Below are 26,331 nucleotides of genomic sequence, written 5' to 3'. Positions count from 1 at the left end.
ACACCATCCATCAAGTACTGACTTGACTTAGGTGGTGGAATCCGCAGAGGTCAAATGCATACCTGCATTAAAATTCTGAATGTGGGTCATGTATCATCTGCTAACCAGATGCTCTGACAGCTGAGTGAAATAGTGGTAGCTTGTAGAAAAGAACAGTGGAAAGAACAGGAAAAAGTTAAAGCCAGACCTCTATGATTTTTCTTTCCTCCGGTATCTGCTTGCAACCTAAACAGATCACTCTGTCTATTCTGAGACACTCAGCAATTTGACTCCAGGCCAGAGAGTTTGTGGAGCCAGTGAGCCTTTGCTTCTAAGAGGAGGGAGATGAGGGCTGGAACACAGGGGCACTATTATGTACATGCACACTCACATCTGGACAAATCTACACCAAGGCATGTGTACATATACAAAGTGAGCCACTGCACAAACAGGTGCCACACAGAAAATCATGCACATACACACTGATATGTGGTTGTGCACACTCATACACACATTTAAACATGTACCCAACACACAGATATCCAGCCACTGATGTGTACACCCGGAAAATGAAGTACACTTCAGTTATACACGGAGCTGCAATCTTGGACATGTGCTTATAAACGCACATACAGGAGCCCTGATGCACGTTTGGACACATGCGCTTATGAATGCACACACATACAACTAAACATGCACACACGATTCATAATCACTCTCAACTAGGTACACTCCCCTCGGTACACCGAGGAATTTACGCTGCTATAAGCTGTCACGCCCACAAGCATCCTCTGATCCACAGCCAGATGAATGCTCACGAGAAAGCAATACAGATGTCTCTTGAGACACAGGCACAAGTATCCACACCCTTGCAATCGCCTGAGTAGCAATCACTCTCGCGCATGTAAACCTTCAAATACACTGACAAGTTCTACACACAGACATGCATTGACACACTCAAGTTGTCACCAGCGCTGAAATTTTTTCCAAACCGACGCGGCTGCCAGAAGGAGAGCTCCGAGCTGCGGGCTGGCCCACGTGACCGGGAACCAAATGCTCCCGCCCATGACGGGATGGGAAAAGTATGCCTGGGGCGGGCGCTGGCCGAGCTGCTGCGGCTGGAGGCGGGGACGCGGAGCAGCGCCGAAAGCTTCGTGGCTCCGGAAGCCCCTGGACGTGGCCGAGACTGCTAGGGTGAGTATCGGCGAGCTACCCGAGCTACCCGCGCCCGCACCTCCGACGCCCTCCCGCGGGGTCGGAAAGCGCTGGTGGGAGGGGAAGGATCCGGTGCTGGAGAGGGGACATGGGTGTGTCCGCGGGAGGGAGGTGGAGAGCTGCAAACGTCCCCTCTTTGCAGGCCGGGCAGCCCCGGGATTCCCAGCTCCTGACCTCTGCCTTATGAAGTATAACATGAATTAACATGTGCTGAGCGCTTACTGTATGCCAGGCTCTGTGCTCAATGGCTTACCTGTGGATAGTAATACCTCTACCATTGATTGAGCGCCTATTTTGTGCCAGGCTCTGCCAGCCCTCTGGTGTGCTGTTTCATTTCCATGACGACAGGTTATCCCCAGCTGCAAAAGAGGAACCAGGCTCAGGGACGTTAATGACTTACTCAAGACTGCACAGCTAGTAACTGGTGGTAAAGGGGATTGAACCCTGGTAAGTCCGAGTCCAATGCCCCAAGCTAACCATCATAGTTGTTATTTATGGAGTGCATGATCTCATTTATATTAATTAAATATGTATGTAGATGGGCAAACTGAGTTCAAAAGGTACTAAATGGCAAGCTGAGGTTTGCACCCAATTCTTTACAACTCTCTTCACCCTCCCTCTTCCCCCAAACTACTTGTCTCCAAGCCTTGTCTTACTGTGTTCTTATTTCTCCAACCCACTGACGCCGTCCTGTTCCAGGACTGTATCTCTCAGCTGAAGGACTGCAATGGCCCCCAGTGGTCTCCCAGTCCGCTTCTCTCCCCCAGCACCACAAAGCCTTTGCACAATTTCAGCGTCCTCTACTCTTTGGCCACAAGACTCTCCTACCTGAACCCTTCAAAATTTCCCCGTCTTAGACCCGCCATCTCCCAGAGACCTTGTTGATCCTACCCAGACCTGTTCCTACCCCCACCCAACCAGCAGCAATAGCAACAAATCCTGCATATGTCAGCCCATGGCTGATGCTCAGTTGTTAGCATTGTTCAAAGTCTGTCCTCTCCTCTCCCCACCCCCTTCTGCCCCCTCCCCCGTCTACACAGTTCTTTCCTGATTTACTCTGTTATCTGGTAATTGTATCCATTAAGTCCACTTTCAACTGCTAACTCCTCAGACCCCCCACACCTCTTAGAACATCACTACTACCCTTCATTCTGACGCATCAAGTGTGCCACTGAGTTTGCTTCTTCCCAAATGTCTGACTTCTCCCCATCTCCTAGCAGGGACACCAAACTTGCCTACCTTCTGATCCTTAAATGTTAGGGTTACATTTTGTTTTAAATGACGTAAAACTAACAATGCTCATCATAATTCAGACAGTACAACAAAGGGGGGGGGGAGTGAAAAGTAAAAGCCCACACACCTGCTCCTAATTCTGAGAGGTAACCTGTTTATAAAGAAGCTGTGTCCTTTCACAAATTCTGTGTGTGTGTGTGTGTGTCCCTTTTTTTTTTTTTTTTTTTTTTTTTTTAGCTCAAGGAGAATCATCCTTTACATTCCATGCTGCAACTTGCCTTTTTCACTTTGTGTATGTTGGCCGTCTTTCCATCTGCACGTCTGGACTTACTTTGTTCTCATAAAGGCATCACAGTGTGTCGTTGTACGAGTAAATTGAGGTCTCTTCCACAAGTCTGGGGTCATCTCTGAAACTATTCTGCCTCCATCAAATAGTCAGCAGGTTCCCCCAGGAAGTGACTGCTTTCTCAGCAAATCCCTCTTCTTCCCTGTCTTGCTCCTCCTCATCCATTGATTGGACATAGGGGACTGAATCTTCCTTCCTACAGTACCAGGCTCTAGTGCTGTCTGCTCCCGAATGTTCAGCATAGGCTGATAGTCCATGTACACGCTCACGGCTTCCCTCACCCTTCCCCCCATCAGAGGCTTGCCAGCCGGGTTTGCCTCTGTGAGATGAACTCCTGAATAAAGCAGATTTCGGCTCAAATTCTATTCTAGGTTTACTTTTGAAAGGAATTCTATGCCAAGTCTTTTTCCAAGGAAATAATCCTCCTTGGATTTGTGCATTGCTGTGAATGGCTTACCTCTATTAACACACACGTGCACGTGCGCACACACACACATACACACACATAGCTGCCCTGTTAGTTAAGGCTTTATACTCATGGGTCCTGTGCCCAACACATGGTAGAGGGACATGAGCCCTGGTCCCTGAGTCAGCAGGCTTGGTTCCCCTCCCAGCTTTAACTGGGAAAAAATGACTTCACTTTTCTGAGCCCTGTTTTCTCTTCTGCCAAGTGAGGATGATAGTATTAGCCTTACTGAAGTGTAAAGACAGTAAAAGGAAAAAAGGAACATCAAAGCTTTGAAATCAGAACACATAACATACATGGAGAACACCCTTTTCCTCTAGGCCACAGGTTGCCAGCTCAGATGCCAGCAGGGGCCGCGGGTGACACCGAAGTAAGCAGAATGCACGTCGTTTGGGAGTGGCAAGGACTGTGGGCACAGAATGTAGGTCCTATGTAGTGGTCTGCTAGGGTGGCCATCACAATACCACAGACAGGTGACTTAACAGAAGGTTATTCTCAGAGTTCCAGAGGCTAGAAGTCCACGATCAAGGTGAGGGCCAGTCTGGTTCCTTCTGAGGCCTCTCCCCTTGACTCGCAGATGGCCACCTTCTCTCTGTCCCTCACAAGGTCAGACCTCTGTGTGCTGTGTCCTAATCTCCTTATAAGGATGCCAGTCATAGTGGATTAGGGCCCATCCATAGGACTTTATTTTCTTTTACCTCTTTAAAGTCCCAATCCCCAAATATATAGCCCCATTCTGAGGTTCTGGGGGCTAGGACTTCAACATATGAATTTGGGGGAACACATTTCAGCCCGTAACACTTCATCTCAAAGGGCAGTCAATTGGTGCCCTGCCAAATGTTTTTCAAGGAAATAATCCAGATTCTCAAGAACACCTGGAAATCTTGATTTATTTTTTATTTTTTGCTTTCTCCAACAACCTTTCATTAACCTGTTTAAAAGTGCTGAAGCTCTTAGGTTTATGGTGATGACTTTTTAAATATTTTTTTAATGTTTAATTATTTTTGAGAGAGACAGAGAGACAGAGAGAGAGAGAGAGAGAGAGAGAACAAGTGGGGGAGGCAGAGAGAGAGGGGGACAGAAGATCCGAAGCAGGCTCCACGCTGACAGCACAGAGCCTGATGTGGGGCTCAAACTCATGAACTATGAGATCGTGACCTGAGCCAATGTTGGGGAGGCTCAACCAACCGAGCCACCCCAGGTGCCCCAAGTTTATGGTGATGACTTTTGAACTTCCGTGAGCCCATTGAGCTTCCATTGAGCTCTTCTCCCAGTGCTTGAGAACCCTGTCCCTGTCTACTTCCATCTCTTCTCTGGCCCCAGGGCTCTTCTCCCCTGGATTCCTTGGCTTCTCACCCTCCTCCTCTGGCAAAAAGTCATCGGTGCTGTCCCCATGCTCAGTCCCTCCCAGGTCCTTTCTGGTGAACAACTCAGGCAGGTGCAGGTGTGTCGTGCTGTCCTCGCTGTCGCTCACAGCTGCTCCATGATCGCTGGACATGGGTTCCCAGAAGGCTTCTCTCGGACGGGGTGGCCCGGAGCTATGCATCTGGTCTCCCTCCTTTTCCTTTTGTGCAAGAGGCAGGCAGACGGGCACACATTCCATGTGCTGCTCCTGGCACTCTTCGCACAGTTCTCTGGTACCGCTGGCACTGGGTAGGCCTGAACGGGTGCTCCAGGGACTTGTTGATGTGCTGCAGGGTGAGTTTGCAGAACAGCTGGGGTGGGTTCTTGGTGCTGGGCACGATATGCAGTTCGGGGAGGTGCAGGCCAGCTGCCTGTATTTCTTGCCACAGGTGTAGATCTGGTGCTCAGGCAGAAGGCAGGGCAGCTCGTGCCGGTGAGAGAGCATTCCCTTGCAGGCACCAGGCTCCAGCCAAATTCTGATGCCCTTGCCCAGAAATCTTGATTTTAAGATAAGACCTCCCACGGTTTACATTGACAACAATTTCAAATGAAAAACAAAACCAAAAAAGCATCAGTCAGTGGTTTACCTAAGGCCACCGATAAGCCTCAGGTCTAGATTATCGTTCCCTCAGTGGCAGGGCCATCCTCCCTAGCTTTTTTATTTTTACTTTTTTAAGCTTTATTTATCCATTTTGAGAGGGGGTGGGGAGGGACAGAGAGAGAAAGAGAGAGAAACCCAAGCAGGCCCTGGGATCATGACCTGAGCCGAAACCATAACCTGAGCCACTCAACAGACTGAGCCACCCAGGTGCCACATTCCTCCCTAGCTTTTTAATGCCTTTCAACCAGAGGTCAGTGCACACTGCAGTGTTAATTAAGAGCTGTTTGCTGAATGAGTAAATTCGAAGTTTATAATCCTGTTTAAAGTAGGTTACGCATAGGGGCAGCTGGGTGGCTCAGTGGGTTAAGTGTCCGACTTCAGCTCAGGTCATGATCTCAAGGTTCGTGGGTTTGAGCCCTGAGTGGAGCTCTGTGCTGACAGCTCAGACCCTGGAGCCTCCTTCGGATTCTGTGTGTGTCTCTCTCTGCCCCTCCTCCACTTGTGTGCCTGTGCTCTCTCGCTCTCACTATTGCTCTCCCTCCCTCTTAAAATAAATAAATAAACTTTAAAGTAGGTCACACATACAGAAATCCTGGACCTTTGCATTTGTGCTTTGTTGTAAAATCATATCAGCTGTTATGACTGCCTTCCAGCTGTTTACCCCAAAGTTCCCAATCATTCAACTCCCCATTCTCACACTTTACAGAGGAGGAAGCAGGAGACCCAGGTCTGCTCAGTTAGCCTCCCATAATATCGTTATATCATATCTCACATTGTTTTCACTTATTATCATTGTATCAGAATAATACTACCATTAAGGAGTGCTTACTGTTGCCTGGTTACTGCATTATCTCATTTGATGTTCACAATTATTCTACCAGAGAGGTATGAGAGATCTAATAACTCAGGGAGACATGCCTAAAGACCTCAAACAATTCAAACTTGTGTAACTCAAAATGCAGATATTTCTGTTTACCTATTAGAATAATGCTGTCATGTGGCTCTGGCATAAGCACGGTTTACAATTTACAATTCACACTGCCTTCCAGGGTTCTTGACAAACTTTTAATTTGGGGATTTTGAATTATTTCAGATTTTACACATAAAACGAAACAATAAATATTTTTCTATCATGCTTTTTCAAATTCAAATGGTTTAAACAAGACCATGCACTATGTTTTTTTTTCCATTTTACACATAAGGAAACTGAGGCCCAGAGGGGTTAAAAAACAAAGGTCAAACATCTATAACATGACTCCTAAGCACCAGACCAGCTCTGTGCTTCTTGAAGGCCAGCCCCGTGTCAGGTCTTTAGAGTTACTGTGAATACCTGTCAGGGCCTGACTGGGACTAACTCCATGGAGACAGAAAGCCCAGAGAAGTCAAGGACAACTTAGCCTTTTCTCCCTAGCCCTTCAGAGTTCAGAATTTGTTCCTCTCCCTCAGCTCCTGGGTCTTCAACTGTGGTGCCTTCTATACTATTCCAAGGGATCATCTAGCCCCCAAATTTCCTTCCCTTGTCTTCTGCATGGTTCTGGATGCCCTTTGGAGAGATAGCTTGTTTTAAAGACAAAGGAGGTTCAAGGCTTGCTTTCCAAATGATCACACGGGTGTGCCAGGCTGGACCCTCAGTATAACCAGACCATGTGCCCTATGAGAGTGACAGTCACATCTTTTCATCTCCGGAACCTCAGTGTCTGGCCTCCTAGGCGATAAGAGTAAGTGACACCATTTACTGAGCATCCATGTGCCAAGCCATGGTACCAAGCTCATGACACCCCATTTGGCCTCCTGTCACTTGATGAGCTGAGCACTATCCCATCGATTCACCTCTTTGTATTACGGAGCATGAACACACCAGGTAGCTCAGTGATATGGGGCCAAGGCAGACAGCCCCATCCCTCCCTCAGGACGCAATGCCAGGGCGGGAGCAAAGGTCAAGCCTCCTCTCTTTTGGTGGCAACTGACAGAAACACAACACAAACCACCTTAAATGAAAATGGAGAAATAGAAGAAGGCAGGGGATCCGCCTGAAATGCCACAGGACTCAGAGGTCAGGACTGTTTTTCTTCATGAGTTCAGTTGCAGTTGGTGACAATTACAATTTTAAACAAGGTCTTAATTTTTGAGTCATGCTTTATTTTCAATATCCATTATCTTGTTTGATCTTCAGAAGGAGAAGAAATAACAATAATAGCTAATGCTCTTGTATCCCTTATCACATGCCAAGCGTTGTTCTAGGAACATTCTAACCTCATAACAACCTTCTAAGGTAGGTACTATTATTATTGTCCCCATTTTGGAGAGGAGGAGGCTGAGAGAGATAGAAGAAGTAATTTGTAACAGGTCCCACAGCTGGTTCATGGGATCTCAACTCAAGCGGCTGTGTATTGAGCTGATACAGTAGCCACCACGTGGCAGGTGAGCACCTGAAATGTGGCCAGTCTGAATTCAGATGTGCTGCAAGTGTAAAATACACACTGGGACTCCAACACTGTGTGCTAGTTTACAAATGTGAAATGCCTCATTAATAATTTTTACACTGATTACATGTTGAGATGATATTTGAGATGTTAGGCTACATAAAATATTAAAATTAATTTCACTGCTGCTTTTTACCTTTTGAACATGGCAATGAGACCCATTCTGAACGGTGGCCGCACATCATATTCCTACCGGATAGCGCTGCTCAAACACACTCCCCGGCACTCCGGCCTGCCACTTGAAGGCTGGCCCTCAGGACAAGCTGGATACAGGGCTCGGAACACCCTCAGGCCTCCTTCCCTCCCCTCACATCTGGCACATCAGCTGCATTCTTCTAGCTCACTGGAGTCCTTGGTCTCCATGGCAGAAAACAACTGTGGGCAGCTCCAAAGTTGATGGCTTTGTGCCCTCACTGCACAGGCAGCTGCGGCCCAATGTGAAGCAGCCGGGGGCCCAGGGCCACGGGCGGGCCCCTTGCCCCCCACGTCACATCACATGCCATGTTGGTTGGTTTGCAAGGGTTTGGGTGTGTATAGCAGAAGATCTACCTCTGGTGAGAGCACAGTGGTCGCCAGGCTGACTTCCCGTGTGCCTTCGGCAGGGCAAGCCCTGCGAGATCCTGGCCCCTGGGATCTCATTAGGTCGCGCTTTGTCCTCGGATCTCTTTTTCTACACTGAGCCAGAAGCGGGGAGTGGAGGAGGAAGAAAACAGCAGATAAAATAGTTTCTGGGGCTTCTTGGCAAGTGGACCCCATACCTTTTAACCTTCTGTGTTAGGCTCTGGCTGCTGGAGTGCTTCCAAATCCCAGGAAAGGGGCCTTTTCCGTGAGCAGTGTGCAGAGCTGCTGCCAGCCCCTCTCCTCCAGGCTGTCTGTCAACTTTTCGGAGAAGCTGGAGAGGGCTGTTTGCAATTTGCTTCCTGGAATTCAGAGAGGGCATGGGGTGTTTTTCATTATAGAATTCTCACTCCCATCAAAGGGAAGTTTCAGGGAGCTTCAGCCTGAAGCAAGCCCCACCCCATTGCAGCCACCAGCCCTTCCCTTTTAACCCCAGAGTCTAGGAGAATTGCTAGCTGGGTGGGATTCACATACCCTCCCCCCGCCCAGAACTCCCCCAAACACTCCAGGGGCTCCTAGTGGGAGGTCGGATCTGCTTGCTCTTAGTTCAGAGACAGGCGATGGCAATTACAACTTCAGGCTCTAACTTTGGTATCATGTTTGCTTTCAACATTCGCTATCTTGTTTGATTCTCAGAACAGCGCTGTAAGGTAGACAGTGTGAGTGTTACTACCTCCATTTTATAGGTGAGGAAATGGAATCTCAAATACAAGGACATGACTTCCTATAGTCACATAACCAGTAAGTTACAAGACTAGGGCTAGGACCCACATCTTCCAATCCAAAACCGGTCATCTCTCCCTATTTCCTTCATTGGCCAAGTGTGGCTTTGTCATCGGCACAAAGCAAATGACAGTTGTGATCCTGTTGCCCTTGATTAGGAGTGTTTTGTTCAGGCTGTGGAACAACTCTGGGCTGAGCATGTCCTATGTGCAGGGCAGGCACAGTGCTGGGCTCCGGTAACATAATAAAGAGCAAGACAAGCAGGGCCTTGCTTTCCTGGACCTTCCACACCAGCGGGAAGACACAGTTAGTGGGTCGAGAAACCAATATAATCACAACTTGATCCACGTGCTTTTGAAGGAAAAGCAAACCAGAGGTGGGTGAGATACTTTCGTTTCGTGACCAGGCAGGTCTCTCTGAGGAGACAGTAGTACAACTGAACCTTGAAGGATGAGGCAGGCAACTGTCTGTGGACTTCACAGGGAGGAGGTTAGGGTTGGGGCAGAGCTCACAGGGAGGAGGTTAGGGTTGGGGCAGAGCTCACAGGGAGGAGGTTAGGGTTGGGGCAAAGTTCTCTCCAACTGCTGAACAGTTAGGGTCCGCATACTGGGCTCAAAGATTTGAGTACGGCACCTCATTGTTCCTATAAAACTCCAGGAGTTGGATATATTATTACTTCCATTAGATAGTTGAAGAACTAAGTGGGTGGGTTTCCCATGGCTTGTTTTTTAATGTATATTTATTCAGAGAGAGAGAGAGAGAGAGAGACAGGCAGAGACAAAGACAGAGAGAGATGATCCACAGCTCGCTCTTTGCTGAGAACAGAGAGTCTGATACGGGGCTGGAACCTACGAACCATGAAATAATGACCTGAGCCAAACTTAGAAACTTAACCGACTGAGCCACCCAGTTGCCCCTGGTTTCCCATTGCCCTTAATTGCAGAGTGTATTACTACCACTACCTGTCAGTGTGTCAAAACCTGATAACCAACAGGCCAGATTTATTTAAGCATAATATGTATCTTCCTGTCTCCCAGGCAAGATGGCTCAGAATTCAGCAGCCTCGCTAAATGCTCAGGACAGTGTCCCACTCCGGTGTGGTCAGCAGGACACTGATGTCCCCAATTGTGGCCCTTTTCTCGGCACAGTCTGGGCTGAGGGCCCTTGGGAGTGAACCAAGGGCTGATGTCCTGGGGGCCAAGGGCAGAAAAAAGGAGGAAGGCTCATCCCCCTACATTAGCTCCTAGTGTTTTCCTAGAACATGTGTATCTGAATCTTTGGTGACTTAACTGAGACATGAGAAGCCCAGGGACTGAGCAAATTAAAACCAGACTGAAGAACGTCATCCAAGTTTAGTACCTCATGATTTCATTCTGGGAGGTTGACCTACTAATGTATCTTTTTTTTCTACGACAGGAAGACTGTCATGCAGCCTTCTTACTCAGCTCCCACCAGAAAGGAGAATTTAGGAACTAAGATAGCTTTTAAAAAGGTGAGGAAGAACCAATACTTTTTTTCTCTCTGATCAATTGAACAGATACTTATGGAATACCTGCTGTGTGTAAAATGTTCTGCAAGGTCTCTCCCCAGAGTGAGGGTGGGGGCCCCCTGTGCTCTAGGAGGTCAGGAGGAACAAGGGATTAGAATTAGATCTGGTTTGGGTTGGAAAAACTGAGAAAGGGAGAAAACTTTTTTGAATCCAAGGACTCCTTTTGGATTTAGTCCATCGCCTTGTCTTCTCCTCGCTGTGGATTTTCTTGAGGGTAGAGTGTGGGTCTCACTCATTAATCAGGAAAAGATTTCTCCAACACTCCCTGTGTGCAAGGAAGTTGGAAGACCTGGGGATATAGAAGGACCAGCTGGGGTCCCTGTTCCCATGGGGTTTCCACTTTACTAAGAGAGAAAACAGGCCCAATAAGCAGGTTAGCAAGCAAACACAACGAATACACATGCATTGTTGTAAGGGCTAGAAAGACACACACGAGCTGAAGTCCAGAGGGAGAGCTGTCTGAGAGGGCATGTCAGGGAAGGCCTTGGAGGAAGTGACATTTAAGCTGAAACACGAGGAGTAAAGAGCCAGGGAGCCAACAGGGTGCGGCTCCTAGGCTGGCAGAACAGAGCTTGGTCTGAAGGAGGTGGGGTGGCTAGGCAAGGGGGAGCAGGACAGGCAGGGGGAGCTGGGACTGGGGCGGTGACAGCGAGGGCCAGGTCATTTAGGGCCTTGTGGGCCACGTCAGGGTTTCCAATGTTTGCTATTTGCAGCCGGCAACAACTGGAGTAAGACCCTCCAGGAAGTGATGTGGCTGAGTTATGGTTTTGAACAGTCCTTCTGGCTTCACATGGTGAGTACGTTTGGGGGGTGGGGCGTGGAGGGAAGCAAGAGACCAGCGAGGAGGCTCCTGCTGGGATTAAGCAAGGAGTGAGCCGCTGGGGCTGGGGCTGTGCTTTGTGCTGGTTTTTTGGTTCAGCTCATGGGAACACCCTATTAACACTCCAAAGGGACTTGTTGACGTCAGGGCCAAGGACCCCCCAACCCCCACCCCATCACCTTGACTAAGCCATGTGTGGGCCTCTCAAAGGACAGGAGGTTTTTCCCAAGCATCGATTTCCTCAAGTATCCTGAGGAGAGAAAGCATCACTTCTACGTTTTCAGTCATGTATTATATATACACAGGTGTATGTGTATATGTGTGTGTTTACAGGTGTGTGTGTGTGTGTGTGTGTGTGTGTGTGTGTGTGTGTGTGTAAACTGATATGAAAGAAATCTCTCCATTGCTATGTGTGGCTTTGGCAAATGCTTCAAGGTCTCCTCTGTGATTCGGAATATTTAGGAGGAAAATCTAAGAAATGCTGACATAATGGAAAGCATTTGGGCATTAGGGTCAGCCAAACCCAAGTTCAAATATAACTTCTGCCATGAACTAGTTGTGTAAATATGAGCAAATTAGCCTCTCTGAGTTTCAGTTTCCTCTTATATAAAACACAAAAATAGCAGGGGGAAGGGAGAGAGGTATAATAGATGAAGTGTAGTCTTCAGAATCCCTCAGACATGGGTTTGAACGTAGTCCCCATTGCTCCAATTGTGTGACTTCGGGTAAATCATATCACTTCTCGAAGCCTCTGTTTCTTCCTCTGAAAAATGGGACAATAAGTTTATCACCCTCATAGAATTTATTATAAATGCCAAATAAAATAATTCATGCAAAGAGCCTCACATAGTGCCTGGAACATTGTAGGTGTCTAATAAAGTCAGTTTACCTCTGCCTCAGTTTCCCTGTCTGTAACTAAAGGGGTTGGTCCGTTGGGGCCCTCCTCAAGTTTCTAAATTTATTTAAAAGAGCTTGGAAGAGGTAACCTATCTGGATTCTTTGGGGGCTCTGTCTCCCCTCCAAGCATCTAGCCCCCAGGTTTGCTTACCACCATAGTGTGGAGAGTAGGCATGGGGGCCAGACTCAGGAAGGTGAGGGCACTGTCTGGGAGCAGGAGTTTTTGGAGCCTTGTTTTTCTTGGAGGTGCGCTAGAGGCAAAGAGTCTCTCCTCTCCCTCCAGAATCTAGTCTCCCCGCCTTCATTTCCAAAATAGTTCCTGGCTCAGACTTTGGGAACCACCAGCCTCCAGCTCTGAGAAATCCCTTCCTCCCTGCCTGTTCCAGAGCCCTGCTGCTCCGCCCAGCCACTGGGGCCTGCTCTGGGCCAGCTGTCATCAAGCGAGATCCCCTGTTGTCCAAAGAGGCAGAGGTAGGCGGGACAGCAGACCCTGCTCCCTCTTTCTGGGCTTGTATGGCTGAGAGTGATCATCAGAAGAGAAAAGGGGGCTGCAAACTGAAACAGATGCTTACTCTCTCTCCTTCCTCTCTCATCTAGCTGTCTCTCCTTCCTGCCTTTCTTCATCTAGCTGTTTGCACGACTCTCATCTGCCTGGGAGACTCACTCCCACCCACTTCCTTCCTCCCTCTCCCTGGTCCAAAATGTTTGCCGTTGCAACTTTTCCAAACCATTACAAACCTGCTTTGAGAATTGAGTTTCTCTTGTGGGCGCCCAGATGTGTCATAGCTCACAAGTAACAATGACAGTTTTCCAAGACTCTCATCAAGCAGACCAGGAGAGGAGATGGAGATACCTGGGGCCTGGGAGCATTGGGGACAAGGTTCTCTGAAAGTACATCATGCATATGACACTTCCACCGTGTTCACCGGGTCTGCCAACCTCCTCTACTGTCATTTAGGCCAACCATGTTGAGTACATGTGACACCAGAGGCACATCAAACTGTAACTTGATTTTTGTCTCCTCTGCCCCTTTGTGATGAAGCCAGGGAAGCCCTGGCAATCCACTCCCATCAAATCCAATCTTCGATCTTTTTTTTTTTTTTAATTTTTTAAACATTTATTCATTTTTGAGAGTGAGAGAGACAGAGCATGAGCAGGGGAGGGGCAGAGAGAGAGGGAGACACAGAATCAGAAGCAGGCTCCAGGCTCCGAGCTGTCAGCACAGGGCCTGACGCGGGGCTCGAACTCACGGACTGCAAGATCGTGACCTGAGCCGAAGTCGGACGCTCAACCGACTGAGCCACCCAGGCGCCCCTCTTCGATCTTTATTCAAAGGTGACACTTCCTCTTGTTGCTCAGCAAAGATGTGAAGCTGGCAGGGCCATCCGCTCCCTTTCTCAGCTCACCCCTTTCCAGGCTGAAGGAAGGAGAGATAAGGGGACAGGAAGCAGGAAGACTCTTCATGCTTCTTGGCAGGCACAGGGACTGAACTGCTCTGCCTCTCTGGGCTTGGCAGACATTGAAGCTGCCTCTTTCGGGGGTGCCTTTTGCCGGCTCCCTGGGGTTGCCATATTGGACTCTGACCGTAACAGCCCTGAAGCGGGCACGCACATTCTGTTTGTTGGCAAGTCCAGGCCTCGCCCTTGGCCTCTGGCTTTCCGGTGTCTGCCCTGCATGGTTATCACTGCTGGGACCCCTCACTTTCTGTCCAGACCCCTCTGGCCCAGGCTGGCTCCCACTGGGGAATGTCTACTGCCTTCCATCTCCTGGGGAGGCGAGAAGGCAATTGGCCCCCTTCCCATGCTCTCTTTCCCCTTTTGCCCAGCCTGTCTCTCACCTTCCAGCTTTCTCACACAGCCCTCAGAGGCACAGCCACTCTCCCTACCCCTCCCAGGAACACAGGTCATATTTTAAAATCCTTGATCTGCCAAGAGCGCCAGGAATCATGGAGTGGGCTCACACTGTTCCTTTGTCAATTCTTTGCTTTGGCCTGACCACTCCATTTAGCAGACAGCCTCTCATGAGTCCTGGTGCCCAGGTGGAAGTTTCGATTGTAACACTCTCTTACACTCGCTTTCTAAGTCTTGCTTTTCCCCCTTCTTGGAGACAAGTTGCCCAGAGCTCACCTATGCCCCAGTCCAGTTCTCCTTCTTCATGTGGGGCCTCAGGACTTCCCTCCATTCCAGCAGATGCCCTTCCCCAGGGTCCTTGGTGCTGTGCTCCTGTCTGGGGCTTTCCAAGGTCTCTGTGCATATTTGGAGGGGGTGGGGAGGGCCTGCTCGAGAGTCTTTAAGAACGGGTGCGCAATGCCACAGATAACAGTGCTCTTGATTAAAAAGGGTTACTGGAAAGGGCTAGGGAGGCATTAAAGATACTGAAATAATTTACCAGACTGAAATAATTTTCTTGACTTAATCAGGATTAAAGAAATTTTAAAGACAATAATTTTGTTATTATATGACATAATGTTATTGAAAACAGCATCTAGTACTAAATCACCTCTACCTGGCCAGGGCACCATTATGACACCTATCTAGAGAAACCATCTGAGGTCCAAACAAGGTGAGCCTTGGCTGGAACTAGAACAGCCCCTGCATCTGGGGCAGTACAGCACTGTGGTCTCCCCTCCTCTCCCTGGCAGAAGAGGCCTGGTTTTCTCTCCCCTTCATCTGTCCCCAGGGTTAAGGATTCTGGAGGGGCCAGGAGGAGAGGTAGAGTCAGCCTGTTTTCAGAGGCAGCCTGAAGTCTGGACAGGCTCCTAGGACTGGGGCAAAGCAAGGTTGGAAGGAAAGGGAGGTTGAGGACCCAGGAGGAGAGGGGGCCTGCCAGCACCACAGCACCTGTTGTTTGAAGGCTCTGGTTAGGTAGCCCAAAGCAGTGCAGTCACAGTGGAGCCAGTAAGGGTTACATATCTGCAAGAGGGCAGGTTGAAGTCTGAAAGGCTCAGCACCAGAGGTGAAGAGACCTGAGAGACCATCTAGTCTAGTGATTCTCAAAGTGGGTCCCTGAACTACCAGCAGCAGCATCACTCAGGTACTCATTTATAATGCAAATCCTCCAGCCCCAGCCCAGACCTACTGAATCATAAACCCTGGGGGCGAGGCCCAGCAAGCCAGGTTTAAACAAGCCCTCCAGGTGAGTCTGACCCATGCAGAAGTGTGGGAACCACTGACCTAGTTCAAACCCCTTATTGCTCAGGTGGGAAAACAGACCCAGAGAGGGAAGAGGTCTTGCCTAAGGTGACAAAGCAAGCTACACTTTGGAGCTCATCCCCACGGGAAGAAATCATGCCTGGAAAGTTCGTTCTTGAGAGAGAGGCTGTTGATTGCAAAGTGACCGAGCCAATTTATTGAGAGATCTTGGTCAAGTTGCTTATTCCTGCTCTGGACCAAAGCATCTGCGTCTTTACGTGTGGGGCTGGGAGTGCATCATTTCCGAGCATATAACACTCTGGCTTCTGGTGATCATGCTACTGCAGCCACCAGCCTTGAGGACACAGTGTAAAATCAAAATACATTGAGACTTGCAACATTTCTTTAAAGATGACTTCCCATACCACTTTTCCAGGAAGCTCTTACAGGATGGGTGCCACCAAACTGAGGGATTTTTTAAAAATTGTTTTTAATTAAACAAAGAGAGAAAGACCTAGGATTCCTAAAACAGGAGATATAACCCAGGAGAGAGGCAAAGACGATCGCCACAATGATCATAAAGAAGAAGCTAGGATGGCAACTGGTTAGCGTGTGTGGGGATCCAAACAGGAGGATGGGGGGCTCCGGGACTTCTATCATCAGGAAAATAAATGGAACAAATTATCTGATATATTTGATAGTGTGGAAAATAGTGACTTAGGGAACTAAGCCAAGGAAAAAATTAAGTTAATATCTCCAGTAAGGAAAAAATGTACAAGAAAGGACATATAATTATAGTACAGTGCTTAGCTTAGCAATAAACAATACTCATAATTATCCAGAGTGTAAATTTTGACTTTATCACAAATTATATTTTAACTACGTGTGGGAGAAGAAATAGGGGCTAGGGTGTTGGAAGGGGGCATATTCTTCATCTATTATAAATGAAATTCAGAAGATAATGTCTAAAATTGATAAATAAGGGGCACCTGACTGGCTCAGTCGGTAGAGCATGTGACTCTTGATCTCAGGGTTGTGAGTTCAAGCCCCATGTTGGGCGTGCTGCCTACTTAATTAAAAACTTTTGGGGGGGCGCCTGGGTGGCTCAGTCACTTAAGCAACCGGTTCTTAATTTTGGCTCAGGTTCGTGATTTTGAGCCCCGCATTGGGGGCTGGCAGCACAGAGCCTGCTTGGAATCTCTCTTTCTCCCTCTTCTCTCTGCCTCTCCCCTGCTCGTGCCCGCTTGCTCGCTCTCTCAAAATAAATAAAAATTTAAAAATTTAAAATGGTCTTTAAATAAAAATAAAAACTTTTTTTGGTTAATAAAAAACCATATACACAAGAAGAAATAGCTGAAAGGATTTGGGGTAGGGTGTGAGGTTAAGGATAGGTAGGACTGGAGATCACAGTTTTATGCTGTGTGTGACTTATAATATTATTTGACTTCACAAACAATGTAAGTGTATTATTTCACTTTTTTTAATTTTTTTAATGTTTATTTTTGGGACAGAGACAGACAAAGCACAGGCTGGGAAGGGGTAGAGAAAGAGGGAGACACAGAATCCGAAGCAGGCTCCAGGCTCTGAGCTGTCAGCACAGAGCCCGAGGTGGAGCTCGAACTCACAAACCACGAGATCATGACCTGAGTCAAAGTTGGACGTTTAACTGACTGAGCCACCCAGGTGTCCCTTCATTTAATTCTTAAAAAAAAAAAAAAAAAAAAAAAAGTATGCATTATAGCCTGCAGCGGAGTGGCACACACTTTGAATCTGGCCCGTCTGGCTCAAACCCCAGCCCTGTCACCTGCTAATTGCAGGAGTTAGGCTTGTTGTTAAAATTTCTGGGCATCCACTGCCTCACCTGTGTCTCTCTGGCAAGGATGCTCTGAGGTAAGTAACGTACAGAAAGCACTTGGCCTATGCCTGGTGCACAGGAAGCACTTACAAGAGAGGCTGCTACCATCGCCTGCCGTGCTGTTCGGGTCTGGGGCACCTTGACTCAGAACCAGAGCCTCAGTGCTCACCTGGCCATGTGCTACTCTGAGTCCCCCTGGAGAAGCAGCATAGTTGCAAATCATCACCTACAATTCAAAGTATTTCTACTTGTGCCACGGATTCGAATGAAATCCTAGCTTGTTTCTTTCCGCCCACTGCTCCTCCCAATCGGCCTGACTGGGCCGTTAGGTCCTGCCTCTGTTTCAGCTACACCGAAGGACAGCAGTGCGATGATGAGTGCCTCACCCCCAAGACTTCTCCAAAGTGTATTCTGCGTCCGTGACTCGGTTCATCCAAATATGTCCTCAAGACATGAGAACACTGTCCAGCCACTTGTATATGATAGAGGAGAGAGTCTCTTCCGGCTGCCTCCCCTCCTCCTCTGGTTTCCTTTCTGACTGACCACCAATCAGCTCACAGCTCTTTTGCCTTCCACAGGTGACCACCATGATCCCTTGGGTATTCTTGGCCTGTGCCCTCCCTTGTGCAGCTGACCCGCTGCTTGGTGCCTTCGCCCGCAGGGACTTCCAAAAGGGCTCCCCTCAACTTGTCTGCAGCCTGCCTGGCCCCCAAGGCCCACCTGGCCCCCCGGGAGCCCCAGGGCCCTCAGGAATGGTGGGAAGAATGGGCTTTCCTGGAAAAGATGGCCAGGATGGCCAGGATGGGGACCGGGGGGACAGCGGAGAGGAAGGTAAGAGGCCCAGTGCCTGTCTCTCCTATTCCTGCCTGGGGTTGACATCCTCTGGCACAGAGGGAGTTTAGTTATGAAAACCGGTATGAATCCCATTTCATTATAAACCAAATTAATGTCTTTTTAAAAAACAGAGCAGTGTATTCTCCTGAAAGGAACAGTAGGTATCAGATCTTGTGTTCCTTCGCCAGCTGCACCATTGACTTGCTGAGTTGCTTTAAACAAGTCTCCTGATATATGATTCAGAACACCTTTGGCTGCAAGTGACAGAACTCAATTCATAGCCTTGAATGGAATTTATTGGCTCATGCAACCAGGAAGTTCAGGAGCCAAGCTTCAACAATGGCTGGGTCTGGGAGCTCAAAGCTGTTGTCAAGGCTCTGCTTATCTGTGTGTGTGGGTTTTGTTTTCACAAAGGCTGGAAGTTTTGAAATGGCTACCAATGGGCTCGAGTCTAACTCTTCATGGTTTGATCCACAGAGCAAATCTCAGCATGACTAATCCTTCTAAATCATATAGGTATCCTGGACCACCAATCCTTTTGGCCATGGAGGTGAGGTACTACGATCTGCCAGGACTGGGTCATGTGCCCACCCCTGGTGTGTGTGAGTGGGTGGTGAGTTGGTCACTGTGGTTGACAGCCTTGCTGGGACCACACGAAGTCATGAAGGAGGAGATGCCAGGCAGCCAGCAGACTGGACAGTCTCTACAGGCCCTTTCAGCCTTGACATTCTTTGTCTCAGAACTTTTAATGTCAGCAACATCCCTAAATGTATGTTTTAAGCAGTAGGGGAATCATAACTTTTATTTGTATGGCATTTCAACGTTGACAAAGCACTTTTGAGTATGCTGCTCCACTGATTGTCCATACCATGCTATGAAGGAGGTATTCTTACCATCCCCATGTTACAGATGAGGAAACTGAGGGTCAAGGGTGATTAAGTTGAGAACAGCACGTCATGGCTGCGAGACCTGAACTCTGGAAACAAACTTGGGGACCTGTTTTGGTGAATTAGTTAACCTTTCTTCATTCCTCAGCTGCTTCATCTCTAAAATAGAGATGATAACAGCACCTACCCCACAGGGGTCTGATGATGATAAAATATGACGTGTGAGACATCAGCATCAAGTAGATGTACAATAAATGGTCATCTCCCCTTAACTGATGTGCTGAGATCATATAATAGGCTGGTACCTGACTCCAAATCTAGACCTTCTCCTACCATACTAAATTAACTCCTCCAAAGCACCTCCTTCCCCACAGAATAACTACATAAATAATGGTAATGGCTTTGACTTGGGGAGGTATCACAGTGTGTCAAGCACTCATGTCATGGTATCCCATTCCATGGGATACCCCAGTGGTAGCTTCAGTCTGGACTGGTGCTCCAAGCAGGGCCAGACAGAGTTTTCCCTGACATTCATCTTACAGGTCCCAGAGGTGAGAGGGTATCTCTGCTATTGACTTTTTCTCCTTGATCAAGAGCCATGAGGATATAGGCTTGCCCATCTCTCCTGCCCATGCAGAGAGTCTCTGCTGAGAATTAAGGCAACACACCAAGGAAGGTGGTGTTAAGAGACAGAGAGTCCTGACCTGCAAAGCTGGGCCACTCTGGGACAAGTACAGGATATCATCCAACCACCTCTCCCTGACATACACATACAAATCCATCTCCAAAAAGGTCTTAAAAAATAAAACCAGCTTTTCTTGAAGTTTCTTGAAAAGGTATCAAGAAGGAGGTACACCACATAACACACTGTAGAACTTCCTGATAAGCTTTCTTATCTATTTGTCTCACCCCAAAATCTCCAATTCAAAATGACTCAGTCTTTATTCCTCCTCACCTTTCTCCCACTATTAAAGCAATAAGTTTTGCTTATTTTTATTTTTTCATGGGACAGTTTTATAATCTGACTTTTTTCCCATGTAAAATTTTTTTAATTACAAGTAATACACAAATAAATTCTTATTGTAATATATTCAAACAATACAAATAAAGCAAGAGAGCTCCTTAATTCCTACCCTTCTCATCTTCTCCTCACTTTCCAGAGGTAATTACTATTAATTGGTTAGATGTATATCCTTCCTGGCCTTTTTCTACATAATTTATATACGTGCATAGTAATACCAGGCATTCATTGCCAGGCCCTTAACATTAAGCAATCTGCTCCTGAAAATTAAATGAGAAATTTCAGTGAGAAAATGCTCTTTGGGAATCTATTTCCCAATTACTTAAAATAGGAAAAATTTAAATGCATTACATGTTAACTCAAAAGTTTAAGACACAGTGAAATGCCTACCTATATGCATATAAGAACCAAAGTGCCTTTTTAGAATGAAAAATGCCTACAGCATTGCTTTTTGATCACCCAGTTCATTTGGTGGTTACAAACAGTCACCTGCGTACAATAATACTAGGATTACTTCTGGCACCAGCAAACTTCAGAAGAAGGCCCTCGATTAACATTCAGCAAACTTTTCAAACACCTACACCCAATTCTGCCAGTCTACCAATTGTACCAATTATACAATTGTATTTAGATATGACTCAAATCTTTACCCACTTTTGTTTTGTTTAAAATGATGTATTGAATTTAGGGGACATAAATAAACATGTTTCCTGTATAATCATTAGCCAAAAATACTGTATTGAGAGAAATGCACATGTTATGAAATCTGGGTATAAAAAACCAAGGGTCATTCTACAGGGAAACATTACTTGGGGAATGTTCTTCAGGATATGCCAACTATATTCTGTGAGTGTTTACTATGGGCCAGCAACTCTCCTATGCACTTAAATGGTTGTAGAACTAGTTCGTGTTGTGGTTTCCTTTCAACAAAAAAGTTTCAGTCACCTGCTTTTTCCTCTCAACAGTGTACTTTAGAGAAGTTTTCAAATAGTACACATAAATCGCCTCACTTTTTTAAAACTCCTGTATAGAATTGCACAGTATGGGTAGACCATAATTTTTGAATCATTTCTCTTTGAATGTTTATTTATTTTGGGGGAAGAGAGAGAGCACTTACAAGCTGGGGAAGGGCAGAGAGACAGGGACTGAAGATCTGAAGCAAGCTCTGTGCTGACAGCAGAGAACCTGATGTGGGGCTCAAACTCACAAACTGTGAGATCATGACCTGAGCCAAAGTCGGATGCTCAACCAACTGAGCCACCCAGGTGCCCCATGAATCATTTCTCTTTGGACAGGCATTTAGTTGTCCCTAGTTTTGCTATTATAAGCAGTGCTGCACTTAAACTCTTGCACTATGGACAGGGACCTTGTGTAGTAGGCAGGGCTCTTACTAAGATTGATATGTTGAAGTCAAGAGGCTTCTTCCAATTCTTTTGTCAACCCATTACCAACACAGCCCATTGAAGGACTGGTCTGGCAGGCAAACCAGACTCTTCCCTAGAAGGCAAGGAGAAGGAAAGGGGTGAACTGTTATAAGTTATTCTTTTTTGCCCTGATCCACAGTGGTTCTGGAGGGTAAGTATCACCATCCCCATTTTCCAGATAAGACTGGGAGAAGTGCCCCAGGTTATACCAGCAGGATTTGCATCCATTTCTATGTGACTCCAAAGCCTTCTTGCTCTTTCCATTACCCAAAGGCTCCTGCTCCAAGGATGGAAAGCCAAGGCCCACAGCCTCTGCCTAGTTCTGTGAAGGCCCCTCCATAACACCAGCTGCTCTGTCTTCCAGGTCCACCTGGCCGGACAGGTAACCGGGGAAAGCCAGGACCAAAGGGCAAAGCCGGGGCCATTGGGCGGGCCGGTCCTCGCGGCCCCAAGGGGGTCAGTGGTGCCCCGGGGAAGCACGGCACACCAGGAAAGAAGGGGCCTAAGGGCAGGAAGGGGGAGCCGGGCCTCCCAGGCCCCTGCAGCTGCGGCAGTGGCCACGCCAAGTCTGCCTTCTCAGTGGCAGTGACCAAGAGCTACCCAAGGGAGAGGCTGCCCATCAAGTTTGACAAGATCCTGATGAACGAGGGCGGCCACTACAACGCATCCAGTGGCAAGTTCGTCTGTGGCGTGCCGGGGATCTACTACTTCACCTACGATATCACCCTGGCCAACAAGCACCTGGCCATCGGCCTGGTGCACAATGGCCAGTACCGCATCCGGACCTTCGATGCCAACACGGGCAACCATGATGTGGCCTCGGGCTCCACCATCCTGGCTCTGAAGCAGGGTGATGAGGTCTGGCTGCAGATCTTCTACTCAGAGCAGAATGGGCTTTTCTACGACCCTTACTGGACCGATAGCCTCTTCACAGGCTTCCTCATCTATGCTGACCAGGACAACCCCAATGAGGTATAGACGGGCAGGTGTTGGGTCTCCAGGGAGGTTAACCAGATCGTGGACTTCCAGAATAAGACCCCTCAACTCTCTTCTGAGTGGGAGTGGGACCTCCCAGCCTCGGACATTCCTCTTCTGCCCATTGTTTCCTCCATCATTAAATCCAAGCTTTTTTATTCATCCTCCCACCTCTCCATTCACTAAATTTTTTTAGTGTCCACTGTGTGACAGGCACTATGCTATGCTCTGGAAGGTGCCTCTGTGAACAAGATAGACAGAGGCTCTGTCGTTGTGAGGCTTACATTCTAGTAGGAGATACAACTTACAAATAAACAATCAAAGAATATAATTATTGTTCCAGGATAGAGACACACATGCCATGGTCAAGAGTAACAGGAATTACTACTATAGTAATGAGACAAGGAAGAAGTTGAAACTGTTTTTAGATTTTACTTTTTTAGGTTTACTTACATAAGGTCTATAAATCTTAAGTGGACAGCTCAATGAGATTTTACACATGCACACAGCTTGTAACTTCCATGTAGGTCACGAACAGAATATTTCCCCCTCTTCCACTCCCCAAGGCTCTCTTAAGTGCCCTCCCAGTCAGCACCAGGAAGAAGTTATTTGTTTTCAAGTTTACTTATTTAGTTTGAGAGAGAGAGAGAGAGAGAGAGAAGAATAAGAAGAGAGAGAGAATCCCAAGCAGTCTCCACGCTGTTAGTGCAGAGCCCAACGTGGGGCTTAATCTCGCGAACCGTGAGATCATGACCTGAGCCAAAACCAGGAGTCAGATGCTTAACTGACTGAGCCACCCAGGCACCCCAGGAAGAAGTTATTTTTAAGCTGAGTCCAGAAGCAGAAGACAGAGCAAGACAAAGGTCTGGGGGAAGGGGCCTCCTGGAAGAAGGAGCTGTGGTGCAAAGACTTTGCATCAGAAAAGAGTTGAAAATATCTCAGGGACTGACTGAAGGCCAGAGAGATGAGTGAAGTGAGAAAGGAGACAGGAGGCATGAGGTGTGAGGCTGTATATGATACAGAATCTCACAGGCCATGGCAAAGAGTTCACTCTGCTCAGGAAATCTCATGGAAATGCAAGAGTGAGCTGACATTAATATGGGGATAACCTTGAATCTGCTCAATGCATGAGTAAGCCAGTCTCACACTTAAGCACTTTATTGTTAGTTACAAATCACCTACAGGCTCACTTCTCAATCAGGCGGATACACCAGGATAGGCAAGTGTGCCTGAGAAGATGGCAGGAAGGAGTAACGTGTAAGTGAATCTTGCCCCCTCCTCAGGGGTTTCCAAAGTACAGGGATCTGAGGGACAGAAAAAGCTACAATATGAAGTGGCTGGTGCTGAGAGAGCCCCACAGGTCAATTGCTGAAGAGAAGTTTCTGATGGAGCTGGCAGGTTGCTCTGACTGACCTCTAGCTGGAAAGGTGGGACCAGCAGGGCTGCCTGGGGTGGTCCTGGAAATGGGTGGCCCCTCCTTAAATAAAATGAGGATTACTTAAAATAGCTCCATTCTCTCTGGGCCACAAAAAGTAGGGGATTGGGATGGGTTTAAGAAACCCAGGAAGGGATTTGGGGCCCGAGTGGATTAGTGTATGGGTTGTGGTCCTGCCCATCACCCCCGTAGGAAGGAAGGTGGAAGGTTATCTTTGTCTGTGAAGAGTTCTTTTTTCTTTTCCTTTATTTAAAAAAAAAAAAAAAAACTTTTTAGGAGCATCTTTAGCCACTTCCTCTTCCTTCCCCCAGGGATTTAGTCATTTGAAGGCAGTTGACTTAACCCTTTATAGTCTAAGTAATAAATCCAGCCTGAACAAGATGGGCAGGATCCCAAAGCCCTGTGGTTGCCCCTTCTGGGCCTGACCTAACCCATGTCCCATTGGCACCTTGCCAGGGAAATCCCCAGGGAGGGCCATGGAGATGGGGAGGGGGGGACGGGGAGGGGGGATCTTAGCATTCTTTGTGGGGGGTGGGGCAGGTAGAGGCAGAGACCTTCCTTAGATGTGGTCCAGGAGCTGCTGGAAATGGTGTGATAGGAGCACCAGGTTTGTGGCATGTGGGACAGGAGCAGGTGACACGGTTGAGAGAGTTGCTGGCAGCCTGCTGATGGTGAGGGTGGGGGCTGGCTTATCCACTCCCACTTCTGAGGTGACTGCCTCTGTGGGGGGCCGCTTGAAGTCCTTAGGCAGATGATGCAGGATGGAGGCCCAAGTGAGGAAGGCGTTCCAAGTAGGTGGCCTTCCCAGGCATGCTGGGGTAGCAGCCCCTCCTCCTGCCTCTGGCTGCTCGTTGTGGGCCTCAGCAAACAGGACCTGTCTTTACACCTTCACGTTTGTAGGCATTGATGAAGACCTAGAACCCGGTGCATCTTAATGCAATAAAATTGCCCTTGAACCCCAGTTCTTTTCTCATAAGAGGCACACTTTGAAAGGCAGCCACTGTTAAAGATAAAGAAAGCTGCTACTAGTTAAAGTGGTAAAGATAGATTTTAATCAGTAATATAATCTTACAATAGGGAAAAGTGTCCCACCTGAACTGAACCCAACTTGGATTTGTACAGAGGTGACTAAGTGTTTTAAAGGGGGATGGAGGGAATAGGGATGGGGGGCTCTGTGGGACCAGGGAAGTGGAAAACTACAAAATAGAGGAAGGGAGCTGGTCCATGTGACACCCACCTGGGTCTGCTAAGTGGTGTTTATTGAAATTGGGTTCCTACCCTCCAACAGAGACTGGGAGACACAGGGTGCCATCTTCACATGTTGGCTGGAATAAATAGCACATTCCTTTGGCTTCCTAGAGTTTTCTCAATCAGCCACTTTAAGGGGGGCTTAGGGTCATCCTAGGGACCTGACCCTGAGCTATTAGAAACTGTGTTAATGTTCGTTCAAGTCTTTATAGGCTGAGCTTGACAGGCCTAGTCAAGAAGAGGGCTCCGAGTAGTGTGAGTGGTGTTTGAGCCAAGAAAGAGTCCTTGTCATCATCTCCTTTGGAGAAAGCCTGGACGATCTGCAGCTCTGATTATCATGGTGCAAAGAGCACCAGGCCCACGCCGCCCTGACAAGCCAGCCTTGGCCCTGGCTGGACCTCACGGCTCCTCTGACAAGTGAGGCTGGTTGCATGTCATGTGTCTGCGGGGTCTCCCAGGGCTGACATCCAAATTAGGACTATGGCTAGGGGCGGGTGGCAAATGAGACACTTACCTCAGACACAAAATTTAAGGGGGTGCCAAAAACCTCAGTAACAAATATGAATAGTATTTTAAGGTAATATTTTAATAAATCAAAATTTATTCCAAAAAAAAACCTCTACAATGAACAAAATATCAGAATTTTAAGTAAACCTGGGATCTGACGGTGCTGTGATTACAGTGAGGTAAGGGAGGCCACAGACCCTGGCAGCATCAGATGCCTGACAGCCAGGCCCTGGAAGGGGAAACTCTCTTTTCTTCCACTTCCGGCCTGTCATCTTCGCTCATTCCACTAGGGGGAGAACGTCTACCACACAAACCTCCAGTCCTGAGGCTTAGAGGCTTGAAGAGCCTCTCTCGTCTTTCTCTAGGCTGTTTTCTAGATTCAGAGCCAAAGGGAAAAAAGAGAGATTCTGGCCATTGGTATTATGCAGCCATGACCTTCCACTGGGGAAAAGAAAAGGAATAAAACACAAGAGCCGCGTGCCTTCCTAACACTTTCAGTTAAAGGATTTCACATACGCTCAAAATTGCAGAGATAGCAGGGATAGTGCAGGAATACAGCAGTTGTCTGGGAAACAAGAAATCTGGGTTCCAGTCCTAGCTCCTCCTTGATTTCTTGAGCGGCTTTGGCCAAGTCATTTCCCATCTGGTGGCCTCAGTTTTACCAACTGTACAAGGAAGGG

General features: G+C 47.7%; 1 protein-coding gene and 1 pseudogene across 9 annotated transcripts; one reads left to right on the top strand and one right to left on the bottom strand.

The window, feature by feature from the left end:
• Positions 1-1,048: 1,048 nt before the first annotated feature.
• Positions 1,049-22,623, top strand: C1QTNF2 (C1q and TNF related 2). 9 transcript variants are annotated; one of them, XM_060634908.3, is made up of 6 exons: positions 1,050-1,173; positions 1,498-1,641; positions 10,485-10,560; positions 11,331-11,410; positions 17,899-18,151; positions 21,851-22,623. In XM_060634908.3, exons 4-6 carry the CDS (start codon positions 11,366-11,368, stop codon positions 22,462-22,464), a joined length of 912 nt encoding a protein of 303 aa, XP_060490891.1. In that variant the 5' UTR covers positions 1,050-1,173; positions 1,498-1,641; positions 10,485-10,560; positions 11,331-11,365; the 3' UTR covers positions 22,465-22,623. The 9 variants fall into 9 exon arrangements, with proteins under 9 accessions (XP_060490898.1, XP_060490891.1, XP_060490893.1 ...); XM_060634909.3 differs by having other exon boundaries at positions 1,078-1,173; positions 1,543-1,641; XM_060634910.3 differs by lacking the exon at positions 1,498-1,641.
• Positions 4,234-6,276, bottom strand: LOC144617204 (surfeit locus protein 2 pseudogene; annotated as a pseudogene).
• Positions 22,624-26,331: the final 3,708 nt, after the last annotated feature.

The sequence above is a fragment of the Panthera onca genome, chromosome A1 (assembly GCF_046562875.1).
Source record: "Panthera onca isolate mPanOnc1 chromosome A1, mPanOnc1 haplotype 2, whole genome shotgun sequence".
Lineage (NCBI taxonomy): Eukaryota > Metazoa > Chordata > Mammalia > Carnivora > Felidae > Panthera > Panthera onca.
The sequence above is the reverse complement of the archived record's forward strand: the minus strand, read 5'-3'. Positions and strand labels throughout refer to the sequence as shown.